Raw genomic sequence first — 26,870 nt, forward strand, 5'->3', positions numbered from 1 at the left:
AGACGCTCAGCTGCTCCCAGTGCCGCCATCTTGGGTGAGACCAAGCGGGGGAAGGGTCAGAGCAGCCACGGATGCCTGACAGAACCGTGCAGATAAAGGTGTGGACATTCTTTTCTTTTGGTATCTGTTCATTGGTCAACTGCAAGGTTGGATTGTACCACAAGGTCGGTAGTTCAAACCCACCAGCCACTCCTCAACAACCCTACACAGGGTTACTATGAGTCAGAACCGACTCAACAGTACCTAACAACTGCAACAGGTGGGACCTAAGATTCTGCATTTCTAAACCAGCACCCAAGTAGTGCAGATGGTTCTGGGCTGCACTTTCAGAGGGAGGGGCTCCAGGGAATCCTGGGAGCTTCTAGACCAACACACAGCTGAATTGTTCCAACACCAGAGCTGTGCCACCAGCCGCCAGAAGTGGGATAGGAGATAACCAACTCACCCCTCCAGAGAGGACTCTTCATCTCTCCCTAGTTGACTGGGTTCATCATTAAAGACCCAGGCATCCCTCTTCTAGGAAGCCTTTGCCAGACCACCCAGGCAGCGTTAGACTTCTCAGAGGTAAGCCTATGGCTCCTGTTGTTGTTAAGCACCATGGAGTCAGTAGCAACCCTATATAGGGTTTCTCAGGAGCGACTGGTGAGCTGGAACCACCAACCTAATGGTTCAAACCGACCGTGCACATTAGCCCACAACACCACACCATGGCTCTTTTTTGTTGTTAGGTGCCATTGAGTTGGTACCGACTCATAGCGATCCTATGTTAAAACACTGCCTGGTCCTGGGCCAACCTCACAATTGTTGCTACGCTTGAGTCCATTGGTGCTGCCACTTTGCCACTCCATCTCTCTGACCCTCTACCTTACCAAGCATGAGATCCTTCTCCAGCAACTAGTCCCTCCTGACAATATGTCCGAAGTATGAGAGATGAAGTTTGCCATCCTGGCCTCCAGGGGGCGCTCTGGCTGCAACTCTTCCAACATGGCTTTTAGCCCTGGTTAATCTCTTTTAGAAGCTTTCTGGTTCTGAAGTTTGAGTCCCATGACTCTACAGAGTTCCACCGGAGAAAGATGAGGCTTTCTGCTCCCGTAAAGAGGTACAGCCTCGCAGAGATGATGACGTGGAGAGATGGAGCAGCTGGGGACTCAGGACCCAGGGAGGAAGAGGGGCTGTGTGCTGACGACCAGGGGTGGGGGTGGGGTGCAGCAGGCTTATAGGATGTATCCTTTCTTTGATTGGTGATGCGTGGAGGGTATTGTAATCATGGCAAAGAAACAATGCACGATAAGATGAATGTAAAACTAATGTTCTCCCATGTAAACTGTCACATAATTCACAATAAAACTTAAAAAAAAAAAAGAAGATTTACAGCCTCGGAAACCCTGTACAGGGTCGCTACAAGTCGGAACCAACTCCACGGCACATAACAACAACAACCCTACAGAGCCATCCACCCACATCTTAACAAATTGCATCCATCTCCTGACTCCACTTCCCCAAGGTCTCCACAAGGATGGCAGAAATGAATGCCCAAGAGGATCCCTGCCCTACCAGATGTCTCCAGGAAGGAGACCAAATGGTTGTCTTCATGTTGCATTGGCCCCTCCCCATAACTTATTGTTGTTAAGTGCTGCTGAGTCAGTTCCAGCTTACAGTGACCTATATAGAGTTTCCGAGGGGCGGCTGGTGGGTTTGAATTGCCAACCCTGTAGCTAGCAGTCCAGTGAGTATTTTATTGTCCTTCTTCCTCTATTTCATTAACATTGGGGGTGGCCACTTCTTGGAATCTGGCATGTAGGCATCTGGAATTTTGTGATACTGCGCAAGGCAGATTTTTATCATTCATGATCCTCACATACATTCTCCCAAAGGTGGTACCACCTGCCCCATTGGTTAAATTCTTCCTTCCTGCTCAACTTGTTCCTATGCATGGAGAGGCAGCACAAAGGCAGGGCCAGCAGGGGGCGGTGTGAGCCCACAGCATAACAGAGGGTACTGGTCCCAACACTAGACTTCTAACTCAGAAAGCCACTAGGCTTATCAGACACCCCACACACAGTTCCCAGAGCTAAGGTTCCAGCTCTGCTGACTTTGGGGGGAACTCCAGCATTCATTTGGGTTTGAGTCAGAGCAAACATTATCTCAAGAGCTTCCTGGTCAGCATCTGCCTATGGTTTTCTTTAATTTATATCCAGTGAGAGGAGTACACAAGGTCAACTGACAGGGAGCAGCCACAGTTTCTCTCAAACTTGGCACACAACACTTTTAAAAACAATTCTATCCTGAAAACTATTTTTTAATATATAGAAAGGTCATAATGGTTCATCTATTGGTCTCTCCATGTGTAGAAGAAAGAAGAGAGATGTGAAATGAAGAGGCTTGGAATCAATTAGTCCAGTGGACTAACGGAACACGTGAACATCAGTCTCCACAACTTTGAGACCAGAAGAACTAGATGGTACCTGACTACCAACTGCCCTGATAGGGATCACATTAGAGGGTCCCAGATAGAGGGGGAGAAAATGTGGAACAAAACTCAAAATTATTTAGTAATAATAAAAAGACTGAGTTTACAGGAAAGAAAGAGACTGGGGAACCCTGAGACTATGGCCCCTCAATTACCCTTCAGGACTAGAAAGGAACTCACCCTCCTGGCTCCATTTTCAGTCAGCAGTAGATAGGTTAATGGGGGGTGGGAAACTACATGAGCAAAGTGTGCTCACCACGATCAATGGTCACTCATGCAAAATCAAAAGGGCAGCATATGCATAAGGGCAAAGTTGAGAAGGGATAGGAAGGTGGTGGGATGCAAACAGGAGCCACAGGGGAGAAGCAGGAGAACTGCTGTTGCAGGGAGGGGATTGTAATCATTGAGATGAAACAAAGTGATGTCAATGATTTGTTGAATGTAAAGCTAATGATCTTGTCTAAGCCTTCACTCAATTCACAACAAAAGTTTTAAAAACAAAGTTCAGAATGTCCTATGATTTCTCCTCCAGTTCAGAAGTCTTATGGTGGTTGGTGATGTGCCACCAAGACGGTTCTGACTCACAGCGACCCTGTAAAGGGTTTGTGAGGCTATAAATCTTTACGGAAGCAGAAAGCTTCATCTTTCTCCCACAGAGTGACTGGTGGATACAAACTACTGAGCTTTCGGTTAGCAGCCGAACTCACTGCGCCCAGGGCCCCAGAAAAGTCATTTATGATCACAAATTACTTGTAAAGGCTATGAAGACGGAAGCTACTTGGGTTCTGACTCGATGACAGCCAACTATAGATGAAATTTTTGAAACCCGCTTGTAGAAGAGTAAATTAAAAAGTTATCAGTACTTGGGTTCCAATTCATTCAGATACAAGTTTATTCTAGTAAGATGCGTTTAAACATCTGCAATCAGTAGATGGCTGAAGACAATTTCTCTTAGTAATACATTTGTCTTAGTTTCATTATGGTAGGTACCCTCTTCAAAAACAGGTCCAATCAAAACAGTGGCTTTCAAGAGGACCTGCTGGGTCATTTCAATTCAAGACACAGAGGTCACCTCACTGGCTATGGTGACTATTTTTTAATTCCAAAATTCCAAAGAGATAATCTTGGTAGGTTTTCTCAAATGACATGTGACAATCATGGGGGCTTATTATGAGCAAATTTTAAGTAAGTTGAAAATTGCATTGGTAAAGAAAAAGTCCAGGAAATTTATACAAGGAATTTTTTTTTCTGTCATGACAATACGCCTGCTTATTCGTCAAGGATAGCAAGGGCTGTCGCATGACTTGAATTGATGACCTTGTGGTTTATAGCCCAATGTACAACCCACTACACTACCAGAGCTTCATATAGATACACACACACATATATATGAAATTAAATTTTAAAAATATTGCTATAAAATTATAAAGAAACCTTTATTAAATAAAAATATCAAAGGTGAAGATACGGGTTCTTAAAAATCCTCTCTCTAGGTCTGTACACTTCTGAAGACAATTTGCCATCTATCTATGACTCAATAGCACTTAGCAACAATAACCTTTGTCTGAAGAACTCTACAGTTTTCTATTTAAACCACATCAAAACAGCAGTTTAGCATCCGCAAGACACTTAACTTTGGTTCATTTTGAATGTTCTTTGGGGGACAAAAAATTCTGGAGGGTCAAGATCAGCGATGTAGGATGGGGCCAGGTTTCCCAATGAAATTCTCATATGACATGGTAGCAGGAGGGACCAGTCTCTGGAAAGATATCATGCTTGGTAAAGTGGAGGGACAGCGAAAAAGAGGAAGACCAACCCCCAATGAGATGGATTGGCACAGTGGCAGCAACAATGTGCTCAAGTGTAACAACAATTGTGAGGTTGGCACAGGACTGTGCAGTGTTTCGTTCTGTTGTGTCACTATGAGTTAGAACCCAAACTCCATACAGGGTCGCTATGAGTTGGAACTAACTCAAAAAATTTAACAACAACAACAGATGATTTAAAGTATACAGGAGGATGTGTACAGTACACAGGTGGTATAAGCAAATACCCCCCGTGTTTATAGAAGGGACTTCAGCATCTGCTGATTTGAGTATCCTATGTGTGTGCATAGTGGGGTGGGGATGGTTCTGCAGCCAATTTCCTACTGATATCAAGGGACAATTGTTGTTGTTAGGTGCCATCGAGTCAGTACTGACCCATAGCGACCTTATGCACTGCAGAAAGAAACACTGCCCAGTCCTGCACCAACCGCACAATCATTGCTATATTTGAGCCCATCACTGTTGCACTGTGCCAATCCATCTTGTTGGGGGTCTTGTCTTTTTCTCCAACCCTCCATTTCACCAAACATGATGTCCTTCTCCAGGGACTGGTACCTCCTGACAACATGTCTGAAGTATGAGAGACGAAGTCTGGCCATCCTGGCTTCCACAGAGCATTCTGGCTGTACTACTTCTTCCAATACTAACAAGGTTGTTTTTTGTTGTGAATTGAGCAATAGTTTACATGGGAGAACATTAGTTTTGTACTCGACCTATCGTATTTTGTTTCATTGCAATGATTACAATCCCCTCTGTGCAGCATCAATTAACATATTTGCTTCTATTCGCTTTTTTTTTTTTAATGTACACAAAAACACGTAGGAATATATAATCGTTTATGCAACCAAAGGGCACATTCTGCAAGCCTGCCTCCTGGTCACCAGCACACAGCCTTTCTCTTTCCATGAGTCTAGAATCCTCAGCTGCTCTATCTCTTCAGGTCATCACCTCTGCTTCCATCTCTGGTATAGCTGCTTCTCTGGATAGAGTCCCATATTCCACTCATGCTCTTCTCTCTTGATGGTCCTAGGGTCCTCTGTTCCTAGAATATAAGATTAACTACTCCTCCCTTTATGTTACAAAACTTCTACCTTTTCAGTTGTGACAATCGCAATTAGTCATGACAACAATTACTCACTATTAAATCATAAGAATCTTATCCCCATCTCCTTTCACCAGACCCATCTAGACAAGAGGAAAATTATTCAGTGAGGAATCTACCTTCCTCTGCATACTCTGAAACTAAACTCCCTCTTGAAAACTTGCAATCCAGCTACTTCGTGCCTTTATAGCCTGCCTCCCCCCCCCCCCGACCTGATTTTAGGTAGCCAGTGTCAAAGTTGCCCATCCCTATCAACACCGTATACAGAGAGGATAGGCTTGATCCTTAATGTGAAGACTCCTTCCCTCTCAGATGGTATTTTGAGCTACTACATCCATAAGTATAGCTCAAGTTCATCAAATTATAGCAATTTACACTTGCTTTCAAATTTCTTTTTCTTCCTGTAGTTGAGTTCTGATCATCAACCCATCAAAACTAAGTCAAATGGGTAGTCCATTTGTTGTTGTTAGGTGCCATTGAGTTGGTGCCAACTCATAACAACCCTATGCACAACAGAATGAAACACTGCCTGGTCCTGGACCAACCTCACAATTGTTGCCATGCTTGAGCCCATTGATGCTGCCACTTTGCCAATCCATCTCTCTGGGAGTCTTCCTCTTTTTCTCTGACCCTTCACCTTACCAAATATGATATCCTTCTCCAGCGACTGGTCCTTCCTGACAATATGTATGAAGTATGAAAGACAAAGTTTGGTCATCCTGGCCTCCAAGGAGCACTCTGGCTGCACTACTTCCAACACAGATCTGTTGGTTCTTTTGGCAGCACATGGCACTTTCAATATTCTCCTCCAACACCATAATTTAAAGCATCAATTATTCTACGGTCTTCCTTATTCACTGTCCAGCTTTCACATGCATATGCGATTATTGAAAATACCATGACTTGGGTCAGGCACACCTTAGTCTTCAAACTGACATCTTTGCTCTTCAACCTAACTGGTGGGTCACCCCAGAATGGAGATGCTTCAAGGCTGCTTTTGACACAGAATTCCATGTGGAAAATCTCTCACCTGCTTAGATGTCATGAAGATTGTTGGGCTTGGCATATAATTTGAATTCATATCCCCCCTCTTTATCTTCTTTTTGTTGGTTTTTATTTGGTGGGGGGGGGGGGCTTTAAACCAGCTTCTTTGCTGGTTTCACAGAAACCCAAGAGGAGTTGTATGATCAGTGCTGGATTTCAAACTACAAGGTTGGTAGTTCAAAGCCACCAGCTGCCCCTAGGAAACCCTATACAGGGTCACTGTGAGTTGGAAGTGACTTGATGGCACTTAACAACAGCAAGAGGAGCCATGGTAGTGCAATGGTTTGCTAACCAAACGGCTGGTGGTTTGAACCCCCCAGCCGTTCAGCGGGAAATGTGTCCATCTGCTTCCATAAAGATTCTAGCTTTGGGAACCCTATGGGCAGTTCCCCTCTATCCTATAGGGTCATGATGAGTTGGAATAGACTTAATGGTATGGGTTTGGGTGTTTTGATTAAGTAGCAAAACTCTGTTACAAAGGAAATGATTGACAAGCCTAATTGTTGTTGTATGCCGTGGAGCCGGTTCCGACTCATAGCGACCCTGTAGAGGGTTTCTGAGGTTGTAAATCTTTATAGGAGCAGAAAGCCTCATCTTTCTCCGGCGACCAGCCTAATTAGGGTCTTATAAATTCAACCACGTGCAAAAGTCACCTTCTTAAAAATTTCAGAGACAGGTAGAAATCTAACAGTCCCCCAGTTATTCTGGTTCAAGGGATTCTACTGCTTTATTGCTCCACAACCTGGGATGATAGTAACACATGAATTCACCCAAACTTAGAGAGGCTCGGAGGGACCACAGTCTCCTCAGATAGCCCTTTTCCCAGATGTTTGGGTCCAGGGCAGCTGATGAGAAGTCCAGGATGCTAACTAAAGCTCAGAGGGCAAGAAGTGTCCTCAGAAAGCAGTGTCCTCAGCTTGGGCCCGGGGGCCAAAGAGCTGCTCGGCAGTGACCTTGCCATCATACTTGGGTAATGAGCCTCCAAAGTCAGCAGGCAGGATGTCCTCACCGATCTCCTGGAAGAAGCTAGAGAGGTCATCCCCGTGGACAAAGACCTGGAGGAAGGCAGAGAAGAAAGCTGAGGAGGAGGTGCCTAAGGGTGAGGGACAAGGAGAGGAAAGGGGCTGGAAAGTAGAGCCACAGCATGTCCCCTCTGCCTGGTGACATCTCCACAGTGCTGCATGGTGTGTTGTTGGTGTGATCCACTCTTGTTCAAGAATGTGGTACTAGCGCCTGAGGGGAAACCAGGGGGCTCGTTCCTCATCCCCACCCTCTCCTGCTTTGTTTCATGAACTAGTTCTTGCTACAGAACTTCACTCACTCATTCACAGATGCTCACCCTGTGGAGCAGCTTACTCTTCAAGAAGGACTTGACCACATTATAGGTGGTGGTGAAGTACCATGGTTGGTGGATGAAGTGGATGGCTTTGAAGCGGGCTGGGAAGGAGTCCTGTAGCGACAGAGAGATCCCTCGTGGCCTCAGACATTTCCTTACATTCCCCACTCCCTCATCCCTTTTCACAGGCTTGCCCAGCCTCCCACAGTTGCCACAGAGATGACTTCACCGACAGTTCCATCGTAAGGCCCGTCAAAAGGGAGTTTGGGCGTCACTGTAACTCCAACTACTGGAAGGATATCCCAGAAGTCGTGGATCCTGGCTATTTCCCTACAGACTCATGAATCCTTAGCATTAGGGGAAATGCCTTCCTGTCAGTCCTTCAGCCCCTCCCATGGTCCCCACCGTTCTTTCCTCATATGCACAGAGAGCAAGTTAGTTCTGAGAAAGGACTTCTGGTGCATCCATATATGTAGGAAGAACTTGTCAGGGGTTTGGTGATATTCCTTTCTCTGGATAAATTCACATGCAGAGAGAGGCAATATGACATATACAGACAGAGTTTGGGATTACAGGTCTGGAGATCTGTGTTCAAGTCCACCTTTGCCGCTTTATAGCTGTGTGACCTAGAGAAGTCACTCAAATTTCTGAGCCTCCATTTCCAGGTTTGTAAACTGAAACAAGGAAGCAGAGAGGAATGGTTCTCAAGGAGTAAATGAAACAAGTATGAATCCAAGGGGACTTCAAAAAGTTTGTAGGGGAAATGCCAATCATTTAATTGCATTTTCCACAAACTTTTTGAAGCTCCCTAGTACTTGGCAAGGACTTCTGGGGTGACACTGTAGGATCATCACTGGACTGCGAACCACAAGGGAGGCCATTCAAACCCACCAGCTGCTCCTTGGAAACCCTATACAGGGTCACTAAGAGTCGAAACTGATCTGATGGCACTTAACAAGAACAGCAACAGTGTTTGGCAAAGGAACACTCCTGTAGCATAGTGGCTTACAACTCGGGCTGCTAACCACAAGGTCAGCAGTTGAAATCAATGAACTGCTCCCTGGGGAAAAGATGAGGCTTTCTGCTTCCCTAAAGATTTACAGCCTCAGAAACCTATACAAGGTTGCTGATCGGAACCAATTCCACGGCACATAACTACCACCACAATGAATACTTGGCAATCAGTCAATCACCATGTGGCTGTGGTTGTTACAGCTCTTTAGTGGCTCCAGGTGCCTATTTTCTCAGGTTTCTTTCTAGCACCAGGAAACCAGGAAATGGGGTCCAGCCTCCTAGACTCCCCTCCTGTGCAAGTCTCCTGGGGAACAGGGTTCTCAGGCCTTACCTGGAGCATGTCCACCATCTTCCTGAGCTCTGAAGGCCGGAGCCCGGCAGCCTGCTGCATGGTAAAACCCTTGAAGTTCTCAATAATGCAGAAGCCATTGATTTGGGTTTCCTCATTCTCCAGTAGTTTCTCCAGGATGAAGCAATATGCCTGCAAAATCTCAATCAGAGTAAGCAGGCTGTGAGAGCCAGCCACAGTGGTAATGAAGGCTCAAGTTCCTGAGACGAGAGCTAGTGGGTACAACCTTTATTGAAGGCAATTCACCACAGGCTTTGAGTTGGATATTCTATCTCTAGACTGCACCCCATGAAAAGAACCTCAAATGTCATATCCATGATCACATGCCAGGGTGCTTTTCCCAGCACTCTTATAATAATGGTTGTTGTTGTTGTATGCTGTCGATTTAGTTCTGACTCATAGTGACCCTGTGACCAACAATGGCTGGTGGGTTAGAACTGCCAACATTGCAATTAGCAATCCAGTGTTTACCCCATAGCACCACGCCAGGGCTTACATAATTGTGGAAACAACCTAAATGTTCAACAAAAAGAGGCTGGTTAAATTAGGGTAGGGAGCACTGAGGTAGTGTGATTTGTTAATGTTCTCAATTAGAGGTTCAAGTCTACCCAGAGGTATGTCAGAAGAAAGGCCTGGTGATGTACTTCCAAAAACTCAGCCATTGAAAACCCTCTGGAGCACAGTTCTACTCAGACACACATGAAGTCACCGTGAGTCAGGGTCACCATGGGTCAGGGTTGATCTGACAACAATGGTTGGTTGGTACAGTTGTGGTACACTCATGCTGTGTGATATTCTAAAGCAGTTTAAAAATGATATAGACTAATGATAAGTAAAAGTATTCGTGGTATATTATTATCTAAAACGTTAGAAAAGTTCTTTTAGAGTCTAGTCTCGTTTATATAAGGAAAATATATTTATATATGTAGGAGTCCTGGTGTGGCGCTGTGAGCTAATGTGTCAGACTGCAAAGTCATTTGAACTGCAAGGTCAGTGATTGAAGCTCACCAGCTGCTCCTTGGAAACCCTATACAGGGTCACTGTGAGTTGGAATCGACTCAAAGGCACTTAACAACAACAACAACAAAGAAAGATGGTGGGGAGCTATAGGATCAGCACTGGGCTACTAATTGAAAGGTTGGTGGTTCAAATCCACTAGTCACTCCTCGGAAACCTTATACAGGGTCACTATGAGTTGGAACCAACTCGATGGCACTTTAACAACAACAAAGAAAGATGTCATTAGTAGATATCTCTGGGTGATAGAATTATGTATGGATGATTTTAAACTTCTTGTGATTTTGGGGGTATGATTTAAAGAGAGTATCACTTTTGTAATAGGGAAAATCATGTATATATTTTAAGCATCTTCCTTAGCATATATATGTCCTACAGTCAGCATCTTATTTAATGGCAAAATACTAGGACTCCTAATAATGTAAGGGACAAGATAAGAATGTTCACTATCTCCACGGCCATTGGATTTTGTTTGGCTGAAAGTATTAGCTAATGTAACCAAATATTTTTTTTAATCAGAACTAGAAAAGAAGGGGAAAAAAAACTGTCTTCTTGACTTTTAGGTAATATGATAATATACTTGGAAAATCCAAGAGAATCAATGACAAAACCAATAAAAATAATTCAGCATAATAGCAGGATTTAAAATCAACATACAAAACCAATAATCTTCAAATATACAAATAATAACCAATGGCCAATTGATAGGTATAATGAAAGAAAAAAACAAATTCATACCAACAGTGGCCAAATAAAATACTCAAGAATACACTTAATGAGAAAGGTGTAAGATAGTTTTAAGGATAACTTAAAACACTCCTGAAAGCGCAAAAATTGGGTCAAATAAAAGGAAAGACATCCCTTGTTTGGGGAAAGTACAGATGGCCACAGGTATGACCTTCATAAAGATGTTAATTCATGGCAAGTTTATATTGACATTTAATGTGATATCAATGAAAATGCACAGAATGTTTCTCTTGGAGATAGACAAGTTCATTCTAAAGTTCACCAGAAAACAGAAGCATACAAGAATAGCTAGGAATAAACCTGAAAAGAGAAGCAATAAGGATGGGACAAGCCCTGCCAGATACTCAACGTTCTGTAAAATCTCTATATTTAAAATAGTGTGGTAATGGAGCATGAATTGACAAACAGATCAATGGAAAAGAATAAAAAGACCCAGGAAAGGACCCACATATATATGGAAATTGTGTCCCTGAGTGGTACAAACCACTGATGTGCTGCACAACTAACAAAAAGGTTAAATGTTCAAGTTGACCCAGAGGTAACACAGAAGAAAGGGCTGGTGATCTACTGGAAAAAAAAAATCAGCCAATGAAAACCTTAGTTCTATTCTGACATACACAGGGTTGCCACGAGATAGGGCTGACTACATGACACTGATGTTTCTCTTTTTACATTTGGAAATATAGAAAATGATTGGGATAGCATTTCAAAATCACGTTTTCATAAACAGTATTGAGTCAACACTCTGACAACGTAGGGGTTAACAAATCAGGCTGCTAATCTCAGGGTCAGCAGTTCCTCAGGAGAAAAATGAGGCTTTCTGCCTCATTTACAGCCTCAGAAACCCTATGCACGGTCACTATGAGTCAGAACTAACTCCGCAGTACATAACCACCCATCACCACTGAGACAACAGGGAAGCATTTTCTAAAATGAGTTTGTACTGTTTAAAAAAAAAAAAAAAAAACAAGAAAAAAGATCTTTTAAAGAATTAGTGCCACATGCCAAAGTTCTGCATCAACAAAAGCTAATTCCCCTACCTGGAGCAGTGCCACAAAAATTTGTGAAAAAAATTCCATTATGTTTTCACTCATTTTCCACAAAGTTTTTGAAACCTCCTCAAATATAAGTGCAAAGAAATGGGGCTGGGAGTCGAAACACGTGAATTGCAGTGCCTGCTCTCAGCTGTTGTTGGTTGGGAAGGTTGGGTGCAACTTCTCTATGTGTTAGACCCTTCGTTTGTAACAGGACTGAAACCTGTGCCTTTCAGAATCTCTCCACACCCACAGTCTGCTCATCCTAGCTCTGTCACTCTCAGATTCCAGCATTTGGCAGAGCTATCCCTGGGCACAGCTGTCACCTGCATTTGACAGAGAAACCCAGAGGCAGCCATGGGTTAGCCATTGGACCCAGCCTACAAAGCTGCTGGTTTTCCAGCTGCCCTGGGCACATCATCCTAGGAATTTTCTGCAGGTCTGGAAAGGCTTGGCGGCACGTGATTATTTGCCTTTTCTCCAGGGACCTCAATTCCTGGGAAGTCAGAAATGAGGGTCCAGTAAAGGTCAAGGTTGGAAGAGGAACCCAGTTTCTGGGAGGAGGCAGGAGTGGGGGAATCAGCAGAGTCCCCACTGACCTCATCAAAGGTAATTTCTTCACAGTTCCAGTTTTCAATGTTGAAGAGCATGACCACTCGGCCATACTTGTCCCGACTGGGAAGGACGCCAGGGTAGCCAGCCTCAATGGTGCAGCGGATGGCCTCCTGAGACAGACTGTTGAAGAGCTCCGGATACTGCAGCCGGAAGTGCACGTAGCCTGGAGGAGAGGAAGCAGAGAAGCTCCCCTTAGCGAACTCCCCTATGCCACCCTCACTTGAGATGGCTCGTGGTGGCCAGACTCCTCCACATGAATCCTGTGTGTGATCAAGCAAGATTTATCACCTTTCTGGGAGCCCACGCCTCCCCTCCAAACGTTGGGCTAAAATGGGGTATTATCTTATGTCACCAAATTATTGCCGTTATCAAGGAAGACTCTAGTGCAGACATCATTTGGAAAGGTGTTTTACACTAAAAATGTGTAAAACATCAGGTGGCGGGGTTTTTTTTTTTTTTGTCATTTTCTCTTTCCATGGACACAAGACACAGGTGTTCCTCATGGGCACCAGGTTAACTGAGTGAGATGTGGGCCCTGGTGCATTGAGGGCAAGACTGATGGAAAGACCCCAAAATAGAATACAGAAGACCCCCAAGAGGGACACAAAAGTCATTCTACTATCATGTTGTTGTTATGTTGTTAAATGCCGTCGAGTCGGTTCCGACCCATAGCGACCCTGTACAGGGTTTCCGAGGGTGTAAATCTTTACGGGAGTAGAAAACCTCATCTTTCTCCCGCAGAGCGGCTGGTAGTTTCGAACCGCTGACCTTAAGGTTCGCAGCCCGATTCGTAGCCACTACGCTACCAGAGCTCCTTCATAAGCCATATTAAATAGACAGTTGACTGTCTTCACCAACAAATCAGCACTGGGAAGGGTCAAGAAAAGAGGAGGTCTTCAGAGAGAGTTTGTCTGGAACATTCCTGGCACTTGCACACCATGTGTCTTGGTTCCTCTGACTGAATTGCTCTCCCTGCAGATATCTGCATAGTAATTTCCTCTGGATCGTTCTTCAAACGTTCCCTTTACAACTGGGGCCATTGTGGTTGCCTGAAACTTCAACCTCAGTCTTCTGTATCTGCCTCTTTTCTCTCTCTCTTTATCCCTATGTATTTTGGTTTCTCACACTAGTTTGTTATTTCCACCATAAGACTGTAAGTTCCACAAAGGTAGAGGACTCCTATCTGTTTTGTTCTCTGTTGCATCCCTGGGTTGGCACAGTATGGCATTGAACTAACATTTGAAGAACAAGGGAGAAGACCGAAAATGACAAGTATTAGCCTGCAGGGCCTGCTCAGACATCTCAGAGTTCCCCCAGCACCAATAACTTGATTCCCTTAGTCTTTAGCCAGCCAGCAGGACCAAGGGCTTCTGTCCTCTGGCATGTCTACTTCCCAGGGCTGACACCATCTTCAACTTCACTTACATGCGGTGTAGGGGCCTAGGGGGAGCCAAGCACATGGCCACCTTCTCTACAACATTCCAGAGTCAAAACATAGGCCCTGAGGGACCAGTAGGGCTGCTGGGGAGCACTTTTCCTCACTGGTTTGGGTAATCCTGCTCCAATCATTGAGTCCCAAGACCGGGAGAGAGGAGAAAGGAGCAAGACCTCCATGAATCTGGTCCTGACAAACTCATTCATTCATTTGCTAATTGCTGCAGGGGAAGGGATTTGGGAGGTGATTCAGGTCACACCTCACGCCTCATCCCCCATTTTACAGGGGGTGGTATATGGTACTCTAAGAAAATGATTTGACCACAGCGGAGGAAGGGCGAAAACCATCCTCAGGACCCTCCTTCCCCTTCCCAGGGCCACGCCTTCAGCTCGGGCCTCACCTCTGAGCAGCTCATAGGCACGCCCCACATTGAACTTTCGCGCACGGATGAAGCGCAGGAAGAAGGTGCTGTCCCTTCCCCGCACCCTCTCAGCCACCTCCTGGGCCAGTTCCTCCCCAGCGGCCGCCTGCTCTTGCACCAGCTGCCGCAGCTCTTGAACCACCTCCTCCCGAGTCTCCACTCGCTCGTTCAGCTCGTCCTTGGCCTGGAACAAGAAAGGGTGTGGGGATGAAGACCTGGCAGTGGGGAGGGGCTCCACCCTCCTATCCACAAGGGCAGCGTCTACACTCACACCATCTCAGATTGTTCTATTTGGGCAAATCGTCAGTAAAACTGCTCATGGCAGCTCAGAACGCTGGTGACTCAGTGGTTAAATCACTCAGTGGCTTCCATAAAGACTTGTCAGGTTATTGGTTAGTGCCTAGAGTCAATTCCCACTCATAGTGACCCTGTATAGGGTTTCCAAGGAGAAGCTGGTGGGTTAGAACTGCCGACCTTGTGGCTCACAGTTCTATGCTGATCCTGCAACGCCACACCTGGAGTCCATTAAGATGTTGTTAAGTGCTGTCGAGTCAGTTCTGACCCACAGCTGCCCTGCAAAGGGCTTCCAAGGAGTGGCTGGTGAGCTTGAACCGCTGACCTTGCAGTTCAAATCGGCTTTGCAGTCCAGCGCATTAACCCACAGTGCCACACACAGCCTTGGAAAGCCGAGGGGCAGTTCTACTGTGTCCTGAGTTGGCATCCACTCAATGCAATTGGTCCCGTGACACCAGGCTTGCACACAATAGGTTTGTTTGCAGGATACAGCCACCAGCCTAAATGTTTCTCATAATAACAGCTGCTGTTTACTGAGCTCTTGTTACCAAAACCAAAACAAAACAAAACTCATTGCCACTGATGTTGAATTGATTCTGAGTCATAGCAACCCTTTAAGACACACTAGAACTGCCCACGGGGTTTCTGAGACGGTAAATCTTTACGGGAACAGACAATCTAATCTTTCTGCTATGGAGTAGTTGGTAGGTTTGGACCATGGGCCTTTCTGTTAGCAGTCCAATATTTAACCCGCTGTACCACCAGAGACCCTTCTAAGAAGTCCTTTAAATACTTAATGCATTTTAATCTTTACCATAACCCATCACAGTGGGTCTTCTTATTCCCATCACTCAGATGAGCAAACTGAGGCTCATTGACGTGAAGATTCTTGCCTACTCAGCTGCACATTTAATCACTTCACCATGCTCCCTCCCAGGTTTATTCTGATCTTTCTAAAAACCAATCTACCCAGCAGATGGCAGCCTGCCCACCAAAAGGCATGCCTCCCTTGCTGGTACAGAACTCCTCAGTTTACCTCTCTGTCACTGGACAGTCCTGTCCTTCAAAGGGCATGATGAGAAGACCCAGAGAGGGAAAACAACTTCAAGGTTACCCAGCAAGTAGGGAGTGGATCTGGTTCTAGAACTCAGGTTTCTTGGCTACACAGTGGGGACAGCAGTTGAATCTTGTTTCTTTAGGACCACTTCAAAACCACCGGTGCCCCTTATGTCTGCATCCAGGCTGCTTCTTGGTCTAGACACCCCAGGCCCTGCTGGTGGAACCCTGTTGGTACTGCATCCTTGGGCTAGGCCAGCTCAGTTCTGGAGAGGCCCTGACTCCCAGAATGACCTGGGAAGTTGGGACTGGATCCTCACTACAGGAGAAAAGATACCATGTCCCCTCACACTGCCTCCCTGGGCCCTCACCTTCTGCAAGGTATGTTGGGGCAACTGGCTACACGGCCCAAAGACAGGCCCATGGTCCTGGGTTGTGAGCCGTTCCATGTGACAGTACAGCTCCTGGTCTTCTTCAGGGACCATGCGGAACGTACCCACCTGGCCCAGGAGAGAGGAAGGAGGAGGAGGCCAGACCAGTGGGCTGCTCAGACCCTAAACCAGCTCTTTGGTCCAGAATCGCTGTTAATCCTCCCAGGACCACAGAGAGGTTATAAGTGTGCACCCATTCCCTTAGGCAGACCAAATGATAGAGTTACAGATAAGCGAGGGCAGAGAAGACAGGAAAAAAGGTCGATGAGGAGAGTCTTGGGGTCCTGGAGTACTCACGCTCTCTGACATGTTTCCTCTGGAAAACACTGAGTCCTTGGAGGAAGAAGGGCCCCACTTCCTCTGTCCTGACCTCTCCAGGCAGTCCCTTCCCTAGGAAAGGAAATCAGGGCTACAATAGTGTTAGAGAAATTGTTCTGTCACTGAATCAGGACAGTGGACTTGAAAGTGTGTCGGAATCACCTCAGGCAGACGTCTGGGCTCGGCCCTCAGAGAGTCTAAATCAGGAGGTCGGGCCTGGTGTCCAGAAATCTTGGGCTACACTTTGGGAAACACTACTTTGAGAAGGGGTACACACACAAATACCTCGTATCTTATCCTTTAATGTGAATTGACCCAGTAAGGGAAACACTTTGTGCTCTCAGCTACATGACCCCCTCAGAATGAGGGACCTGCTTGATCCAGTTCCCCAGTCTATCCCTCCTCCCATCTGTCCTCTCCTTCCCCAGTTCAAAGAAACTCCCAAGGCTAGTGGAGTGCCCTTTGTTCTTCAGGGAGTGCTGACCAGTTACATAATCATTATACTGTGTGTAGGCTCTGTGATTTGTGGCATACTAGTCCTGGTATGGCGCTGTGGGCTAATGCATCAGACTGCAAAGTCATTTGAACTGCAAAGTCAGTGATTCAAGCTCACCAGCTGCTCCTTGGAAACCCTACACAGGGTCGCTATGGGTTGGAATCGACTCAACGTCACTTAATAACAACAACAATTACAACTGGTGTGGTGCTGTGAGTAAATGCACCAGACTGCAAAGCTGTTAGAACTGCAAGATTGGCAGTTCAAGCTTACCAGCTGCTCCTCGGAAACCCTATACAGGATCGCTATGGGTTGGAACCATCTCAATGGCACTGAACAACAACAACAACAATTACAACTGAGTCCTGGTGTGGGGCCACGGGTTAATGCTCTAGACTGCAAAGTAGGCTTGAATCACAAGGTCGCCAGCTGCTCCTTGGAAGCCCTATACAGGGTCACTATGGGTAGGAACCCACTCGACAGCACTTAACAACAATTATAGCTCAGCGCTGTTGTGGTGCTGTTGATGTCAAAGCTGACAAGCACACTTGATATCAGGCAAGTATAGGTTCAAACCGACCATGCAATCCAGCTCATTAACCCCAGTGCCACACCAGGACCCCTTCCCCTGTGATAGGGGGATAGAAAGTGTATGAAGATTTAATTAAATCATCAGTCCTGGTGTGGCGCTGTGGGCTAATGCGCTAGACTGCAAGGTCAGTTTGAACCACAAACAAGATCAGCAGTTCAAGCTCACCAGTTGCTCCTTGGAAACCCTATACAGGGTCGCTGTGAGTTGGAATCAACTTGACAGCATTTAACAACAACAGCAAGCAATGCTTAGCTGACAGAGCAAATCTCACCCATTCCCCCCATGACAGCTTGCTTTGGTTGGTTGGTTGGCTATGTGCCATGGAGTCGGTTCCGACTCATAGCAACCCTGTACAGAGTTTCCGAGGCTGTTAATCTTTATGGGAGAAGAAAGCCTCATTTTTCTCCTGTGGAACAGCTGGTAGTTTTGAACTGTTGACCTTGCGGTTGCAGCCCAATTTGTAACCACTACGCTACCAGAGCTCCTTGACAACTTGCTTACCTACTGAGTATTTTGGAAACAGCTTTCTTGTTTCTAGGTTCTCCCTCTCCTCCCCACCGAAACATTCCCAATTCTTTCACTATCCTGCTCCATTGGTCAGTTCCATCATGTAGTTACAGTTGTGAGGTGGCAGAGCTGGGACTTGAACCTATGCTTGCCTGATATTAAGTCTGCTTGTCTGCTTTGACACCTACGAACCAGACATCTCTAGGCAAACTAGAAAGAAAACTGGTATTGTAAAAATGTTTTAGGGCCACAGACACCTAGATGGAATCAGGCTTTGTCATTTACCATTTACCCATTCGTCTTTTACCCATACGACCTTGGTGGTTGTGGTGGTGGTGGTTATGCACCGTGGAGTCGGTTCCCACTCATAGCGACCCTGTACAGGGTTTCTGAGGCTGTACAGCTTTACAGGAGCAGAAAGCCTCATCTTTCTCCCGTGGAATGGCTGGTAGTTTCGAACTGCTGGTCTTAAGGTTTGCAGCCCAATTCGTAACCACTATACTACCATATGACCTTGTACAGTTACTTCACGTTTCTGAGCCTCAATTTCCTCATCAGGGAACTGGGAATAAAAATTCACCACCATGACCACCCAAACCCAAAAAACTGAAGCTGTTACTGTCAAGTTGATTCTAACTCGTGGTGACCCCATGTATGTCAGAGTTGTTGTGACCCCATGTATGTCAGAGTTGTTGTTGCTAAGTGCCACCAAGTCTGTTTCGACCCATAGCAACCTTGTACAGAGTCTCAGGAGTGACTGGTGAGCTTGAACTTCTGATTTTGCAGTTCAAACAACTTTGCAGTCTAGCATATTAACCCACGGTGCCCATCAGGACTCCGTATATCTGAGTAGAACTGTATTATATTAAGTTTTTCAATGGCTGATTTTTCAGAAGTAGAACACCACCAGACCGTTCTTCCGAGGTATCCTGGGTGGACCTGAACCATCAACCTTTTGATTAGTAGCCAAGTGCTACTAAGTCCCTGCCCACCCAGGGACACCTTGGAGATAATAACAAACCTGTTGCCATCAAATCCATTCTAATTCTGGCAACCATGTGGTACAGAATAGAACTGCTCCATGGGGTTTTTGTGGCTAGAATTTTTATGGAAAAAGGAGACCTGGTGGCACAGTGGGTTAAGTATTGGGCTGCTAACTGAAAGGTCAGTGGTTTGAACCCACGTTAGGAGAAAGATGAGGCAGTCTGCTTCTATAAAGAGATATCACCTCAGAAAACTTAAAAAGTAGTTCTGTCATGTCCTGTACGGCCACTGTGAATTAGCATTGATGCTAACATAGTAGGAAAACGTTAGAGAAACAGATTGCCAGAACTTTCTTCCATGATGCTGTTTGATAGGTTCAGACAGCCAGCATTCAGGTAGTAATCAAGTGCAAACCATTTGCACAAGGACCTTGAAGAATATAATTGTTGTTGCTAAGTGTTGTTGAAGGAGATCTGGTAGCGTAGTGGTTACGAATCGGGCTGCAAACTGCAAGGTCAGCAGTTCGAAACTACCAGCTGTTCCACGGGAGAAAGATGAGGCATTCTGCTCCCGTAAAGATTTACAGCCTCAGAAACCCTGTACAAGGTCGTTATGAGTTGGAACCGACTCCACGGCACACAGTCACCACCAAGTGATGTTGAGTCAGTTTTGACTCATAGCACTCCTGTATAGGGTTTCTAAGGAATGGTTGGTGGGTTTGAACCTCTAACTTTGTGGTTAGCATCCAGTGATTATTCTACAGTGCCACACCAGAACTCCAAGGAATGATAACACTTATTAAGTAGAGTTAAAGTGAAGATAATATAAGTTTTATAATGTGCCTAACACAGTATCTTCCACCAAAACCTCATTCCCCTCCTTTTCCTCTCCTTAGCTTCATATTCCAATTTCTACCAAGAAACTTAGACAATCCCAGAGAGTATCTGAGGACTTCCCATCTCTGGTTTGTCCCACTCCATTGCCCCAACAAGGGCAGAGAACATGTGGGGGCTGAGCTCCATCAACAGGAACCACATCTAAAGCATCTCTTTACCTGGTAGACTTCTAAGTATGTGGACACAGAAGGGAAACAGAAGTCCTGCTGTGTGTACTCTCACTTAGGTTTTGCTGAGAGAGGTTGATAGAATAGAATTACCCTGAGGAGCTCAATTTTTAAATAAATTACTGGGTAACCTCTCACTTACCCTGCAAATGAACACACCTGCACATCAAAATAGAAAAAGAAAAATCAGAAAGATTTTGTAAACAGGAGGAATAGTGGCTGATTGACTCCAGCCCATTAAGCAGACCACTGGGACAAGATCCTAGAACTCCAACTCCATATTCTAGAAAGGGAAGGTTAAAGTCAGTACAGCAATTCTTTCCAATACTTGCCGAAGCTGTTAACTTTGATTTTTTTTAAATACTGATTTCCTTGCTATTCACTGAATACAACGAAATAATGCCCACCCCTCACTCCATTTAGATCCTGTTTTCTGCCAGAATTGGCTTTATGGCAATAGGTGTTTTGGGTTTTAGGGTTGCCAGATAAAATCCAGAATGCCCAGGTAAATGCACATTTCCAGTGAACATTTGGGATATACTTACACTACAAATACGGTTCCTTATTTATCATCTGAAGTACACATTTAACTGGGCATCATGTATGTTTCTTTGTGAAACTGACCTTCAGGTTGGTCTGGCTCAGCCTCAGTTGGTTTCAGCTCCCAGCTGACAGCTTGGGAGGTGGTCTCCCCACCCTTGACTCCTTACCCCAATCCTGGCTTCCCTGTCCAAGCAGGAACCTTGGGCCTGACTTACCTACCAGGTCAGCAGCTCCTTGTGGCCACCTGGTTCTTGGGTTTTCCTGGCGAGTGCTTCTGCTAGGGGCGTGGTCTAGTCAGCAGGTTGGGATTAGAGTGTCATAAGGAACTTCTCAGCACCCAGAGTTTTTTCTTAAATCTGGGCTCACAGGGAGGCCCCAGAGCAGGGCAGGCAAAGCTCCAGAGGGGAGACGGGAGAGGGGAGAGACCTGGGCCAGGCTGGAGGCATACCAAAGCCCTCCTTTGTGTATGCCTGCTCCCAGTCCTTGCTCAGCCCTGTGGAAACCAGGCCATGGGGGTGGCATCTAGGCAGCCACATTCCTTCTTCTCTGTCCTCTCTTTTCTTCAAGTTGAAGGGGGCTTGAGGGTAGGTTGCATGAACACCCCCCAAGCTAAAAGACAAGAAAAAATGCAAATGTGATGGTGGAATTTGGGCCTGTCACCCATCCTCTCCCCACCCTGCAGGGGCTGCTGGGAAAGTTCTCACGTTCACAGTGAGTGAGGCCAGTTGGAAAGTGTAGTTGGGTAAGACTAAGCCAGAAGAGGCCAAAACAGGCCGAGCTGCCTTCTAGGCAGTGGAGTGCAGTGATAAGGACATAGGCTCCACATCAGATTGCCCATACTTATTTCCTAGCTCTAGTGCCTACTAGCTGTGCCAAGTTAGTCCCACTCAGTGACTTGGGCCCCTGCTCTGAGAAGGAATAAGCAGAGGGCTGGCTTTAATGAGAATGAAATGGCATTAAAGGGCTTAGCTCAGAGCTTGGCATGTAAGTGCTCAGTGAATCTAGGCTTTTGTTGTTAAGTGCCATCGAGTCAGTTCCGACTCATAGCGATGTTGTGAGACAGTTGGTGGGTTTGAACTGCCGACCTTGTGGTTTTCCTGTGCTGATCCTACAGCACCACCAAATACGGAATCCATCAGTATCTAGGGAGGAAAGTCATTATCAACCCTCTGTACAGTTGGAAACCCCTCTGTAGCCCCTTAACAGGTTGCTTTAGGAACAGGGGTAGGGAAGGAGGCAGTAGATGATTTCTTTGGAACATTCTCAGGCTAGATTCCAAAGGCAGGGAGCTCCCTGTTTCTACTATTGGAAAATTCTCCTTGTTTTGGAATTATTTAGGCATGTGACACTACAAAATCCTAGAAAACTTTATTAAACAAAAATACAAAATGTTAACCCATTTAAAAAATGGGCACAGGACATGAACAGACACTTCACCAAAGAGGAAATCCGGGCAGCCAACAAACATATGAAGAAATGTTCACAATTACTAGCCATTGTTGTTGTTGTTAAGTGCTGTCAAGTTGGTTCTGACCTATAGTGACCCTGTACAGGGTTTCTGAGGCTGTAAATCTTCATGGGAGCAGAAAGCCTCATCTTTTTCCCATGGAGCACCTGGTAGTTTCTAACTGCTGACCTTAAAGTTCACAGCCTGATTTGTAACCACTACGTTACCAGAGCTCCTTACTAGCCGTTTGTTGTTGTTGTTAAGTACTGTCAAGTTGATTCCGACTCATAGTGACTCTGTATAGGGTTTCCAAGGAGCAGCTGGGTGAGTTTGAACTGCCAACCTTGCTGTTCAAACGGCTTTGAAGTCTGGTGCATTAAACCACAGTGCCACATCAGGACTCCATTAGAGAGATGCAAATCAAAACAACAATGAGATACCATCTCATACCAGCAATAACAGCAAAGATAAAAAAAATAGAGGACAATAAATGCTGGTGAGGATGTGGAGAGGCTGGGAAGCTCCTGCATTGCTGGTGGGATTGCAAAATGGTCCAACCTCTCTGGAAAGCAATATGGCGCTTCCTCAGAAGGTTGAAAATAGAAATACCTTATGATCCAGCAATTCCTCTACTTGGTATTTACCCACAAGAAATACGAGCCATAACACAAGTAGATAAATGCAGACCAATTTTCATAGCAGCATTATTTACAATAGTAAAAAGATGGAGACAGCCTAAGTGCCCTTCAACTGAAGAATGGATAAACAAACTGTGGTGCATACATACAATGGAATATTATGCTACCTTGAAGAACAACAAGGAAGCTATAAGCTATCACATAACATGGATGAAACATGAGGACATCATGTTGAGTGAAACTAGTTAATCACAAAAGGAGAAATACTGCATAGGATCACTACTGTAAAAGACTAAGAAAAAGAACCCATACTAAAGGTGGGGAGATTCTTTGCTGGTTACTGGGATGTGAAGGGTGAGGTGAGGGGAGGGAGGGGAAGGTAGAGCACAGGGCAGGAAATAGACACAGGATAGTTCGGGTGCCAGAGAGAGGGGCAAGACACAAGAAAGGGGAGGAGAATGGAAGAACAAGGTGGAAGGGAAAACAATTAGGCAGGTTTGCATGGGCTAAGTGGGACAGAGGTAAATAATGATGTATGCACAACCTTGGAACAACAGGGCTCTGGGATACAGGGCTTGAGACATGGTTGGAATGGTCAAAAGGGAGGAAATAAAGTTAAGATGCTTGGCTGTCTTTTTTTTTTTTTTTTTAATGTTTTATTGTGAATTATGTGATAGTTTACATGGGAGAACATTCATTTTACATTCATCCTATCTTATATCGTTTCATTGCTATGGATACAATCCCCTCCATGCATCATCAACCATCATCAAGCCTGCCCCCCGCCCCCCCCCCAGTCGTCAACACACAGCCCCTGCTCCATCTCTCCATGTCATCGTCTCTGCCTCCATCACTGATTCTCTGGGTAGGGTCTGGCTCTCTGCTCTTCTCCCTTGATGGCCCCAGGGCCCTCCGCTCCTAGACTGAAATGTTAATCACTCCCCTCCTTGCTACAAGATGCTTGGCTGTCTTTTGAATCTTGGTTTCCCTGGCATACCATTATAAAATAGACACTTGAGGGGAAGAGAAAGGAATAGCCAGAAATATCATCATAGAAACCTTTTAAGTCCGTCTTCTGCCTATAATGGATTGGAATACCTATAATGGGGCTACTATGTGCCCAGTGAAGGAGGCTTCCTGTGGAACCTTTGCAGAGCCAGGAGATAGAGCACGAGAGAATGGTGGGCTTCCCAGCCCACAGAGCAAGCAAAGTTCAGTGCCTTTGGTCAGGAGACTTGCTTGCAGAGCAGGGTGTCTCCAGACAATTGGGGGAGATGAGTTTGCTGACCCACAGAACTAGAGCCAAGTGCCTTCAGGCTGAGGCTTACTGTGGAGTGGTGGGTCTTGAGGTCATTTATCAGCAGCCCTAAAAGAGCTCTGTAACACTGCCAGGGCAAGGCAGAGCACAGGCTATGGGGCTGAGGGCCTGAAAGAGGCCTGCCTATCGGCACAGCTGGAAAGAAGCTATGCTGACTGGAATAACTGTGCACCGAACATTTGTGACCCTGAATTGTAACCTGTTAACCTCCTTAACCATCAAGTATCTATCAGTTTTTCATATTGTAGTGGCTTGCATGTTTCTGTGATTCTGGAAACGATACCACTGGTATTTTAAATACCAGCCAAGAAAATTGGAAGACAGCTACGTGGCCAACTGATTGGAAGAGATCCATATTTGTGCCCATTCAAGTCAAATGGATCTTGGCCAAAAGCGGAGAATACCAGAAAGATGTCTACCTGTGCTTTATTGACTACACAGAGGCTCTGATTGTTTGGATCATGACAAGCTATGGACAACATTGCAGCGAATGAGTATTCTGGAACACTTAATTGTGCTCATGAGGAACCTATTTGTAAACCAAGAGGCAGTAGTTCCAACAGAACTAGGGAACACTGAATGGTTTAAAATTAGGAAACGTGTGTGACAGGGTTGTATTCTTCAACCATATTTACTCAATCTGTATGCTGAGCAAATAATCAGAGAGATTGGATTATATGAAGAAGAACGTGGCATTCAGATTGGAGGAAGACTCATTAACAATCTGCGATATGCAGATGATACAACATTTTTGCTGAAAGCGAAGAGGACATAAAATACTTACTGAAGAAGATAAAAGAGCACAACTTTCAATATGGGTTGCATCTTAATGTAAAGAAAACAAAAATCCTCACCACTGGACCAATAAATAACATCCACATACATGGAGAAAAGATTGACATTGTCAAAGACCTCATTTTGCTCAAATGAGCCATGGACACCCATGGAAGCAGCAGTCACGAAATCTAACGACATATTGCACTGGACACTTTGCTGCACAAGACCTCTTTAAAGTGTTGAAGAGCAAAGATGTCAGTTTGAGGACTAAGGTGTACCTCACCCAAGCCATGGTATTTTCAATAGCTTCACATGCGAAAGGTGGACAAGGAATAAGAAAGACTGTAGAAGAATTGCTGCATTTGAGTTATGGTGTTGGGGAAGAATATTAAACGTACCATGGACTAACAGAACAAACAGATCTGTCTTAGAAGTACAGCCAGAGCGCTCCTTACAAGCCAGGGTGGCCAGGCTTCGTCTCTCACAATTCGGACATATTATCAGGAAGGACCAGTCACTGGAGAAGGATATCATGCTTAGTAAAGGGACAGTGAATAAAAGGAAGACCCCCCCACAACAATATGGACTGGCACAGTGTCAACAGCAAAGGGCTCAAGCAACAATTGTGAGGTTGGCTTGGGATTGGGCAGTGTTTTGTTCTATTGTGTGTAGGGTTGCTATGAGTCGGTACTGACTCAATGGCACCTAACAACAACAATAGCAACCTCCCTAATGAATCCTGTAACTGTGAGCATGGTGTCTGAGTTCTATGTGGCCAATCCAATGCATTATTGCCCCTAGCTGAGTAGAGAGGGCTGTGGGAGGAATAGTTAATGCCATGATATTTTGCAGTTTACCATGCTTTGGCTAGGGGAAGCGGCCCCAAACCCACTTTCAAATACATTCTGTTTCTGACTTAAGCAGTTTGGCCATCAAAGGTGTATGGAGCACTCAAGATAAAATTGGCATCTGAACACTTAAACCAAGGCACCATATGGAACTAAGCTCTGCCGATCTGGCATCCTTTGCTGGCAAAATGCCTTCAGATTTCATGATCTAAAGCAGCACTTTTTTGAAAAATTGTGATGAAACTATCATATCAGTGACTGATTTTCAGAACTAGATCAGCAGGTCTTTCTTTCCAAGGTATCTTTGGGTGGACTCGAACCGTCAAAATTTCAAGGACTCCATGACTGTTCAGGGATGGGTTTCCAGAAGTGATGTTCCTGGTTCCTGGGGAAGGTGCCACCAGCTCACTCTCCCTGGGAGCAGCCACTGCTGTTGTTAAGTCAGTAGAGTCGGTTCCGACTCATAGCAACTCTGTAGATGGTTTCCAAGGACTAATTTGTGAGTTTGAACCACCGATCTTGTGGTTCACACCTACTTTGCAGTCCACTGCTTATCCTGCAGAGGCACACCAAGGCTCCCCTAGGGGCCAACACTCTGATCACTGCAATCCCTTCTTCAGCCAGTAACAATTCTCCTGGCCAGGGAGGGCCCTTAATCCTCTGGTTTCAACACCTCCGTGGAGAAATGGGAAAATCCAGGTCCAACAACACTCAGCATTTTCCTAAAATCACCCCACGGTAATTTTAAGAACATCCATACTTAAATGCATCTTCTGACTTCTAGGGTCAGCAACTGCCTTCAAAACCTAAAAAGCTCTAATTCTTCCAGGACTCACTGCCCACAGAAGGGTCTGCCGTGCGGCAGTGGGGGAGTGGGAGGTGCTAGAGAGTAAAACAACGAGGAGAAAAAGTAATAAAATCTACCCATAGACAAATATGTTAGAATTAAATGGATTTAACAATCGGAGAAAAAACATGTCTGCACACTCAAGTACACATACATATATGTAAAAAGGAAGTATACAATGGATTTCTTGTTGTCTAGAGGGATGGATACAGGGATGCTCTTGTTGCTAGGTGCCCCGGACCCGCCCACAGGGCTCTTACGGAGGCAGCTAGCCAGGCCATTCTCTCAGGGAACCATTGTT

The 26,870-nt window shown here is 45.4% G+C and overlaps 1 protein-coding gene across 1 annotated transcript; it reads right to left on the bottom strand.

The window, feature by feature from the left end:
- Window positions 1-7,338: 7,338 nt before the first annotated feature.
- RLBP1 (retinaldehyde binding protein 1) lies at window positions 7,339-16,500 on the bottom strand. Its single transcript, XM_006867168.1, has 7 exons — window positions 16,489-16,500; window positions 16,132-16,260; window positions 14,390-14,594; window positions 12,539-12,717; window positions 9,124-9,282; window positions 7,782-7,892; window positions 7,339-7,497 (listed from the first exon to the last, which is right to left on the bottom strand). The coding sequence occupies exons 1-7, from the start codon at window positions 16,498-16,500 to the stop codon at window positions 7,339-7,341; spliced, it is 954 nt and encodes a 317-aa protein (XP_006867230.1).
- Between the last annotated feature and the right edge of the window lie 10,370 nt (window positions 16,501-26,870).

Source organism: Chrysochloris asiatica, unplaced genomic scaffold (genome assembly GCF_000296735.1).
Source record: "Chrysochloris asiatica unplaced genomic scaffold, ChrAsi1.0 scaffold00101, whole genome shotgun sequence".
NCBI classification, from domain to species: Eukaryota; Metazoa; Chordata; class Mammalia; order Afrosoricida; family Chrysochloridae; genus Chrysochloris; species Chrysochloris asiatica.

Bases quoted from the DNA above. Each gene is read 5' to 3' on its own strand.
- RLBP1 (XM_006867168.1), bottom strand. The intron at 14,595-16,131 runs GTGAGGGCCCAG...TTCTTGTTCCAG, and splicing joins CCCAACATACCTTGCAGAAG to GCCAAGGACGAGCTGAACGA. The intron at 12,718-14,389 runs GTGAGGCCCGAG...CCTCTCCTCCAG, and splicing joins TGCCTATGAGCTGCTCAGAG to GCTACGTGCACTTCCGGCTG.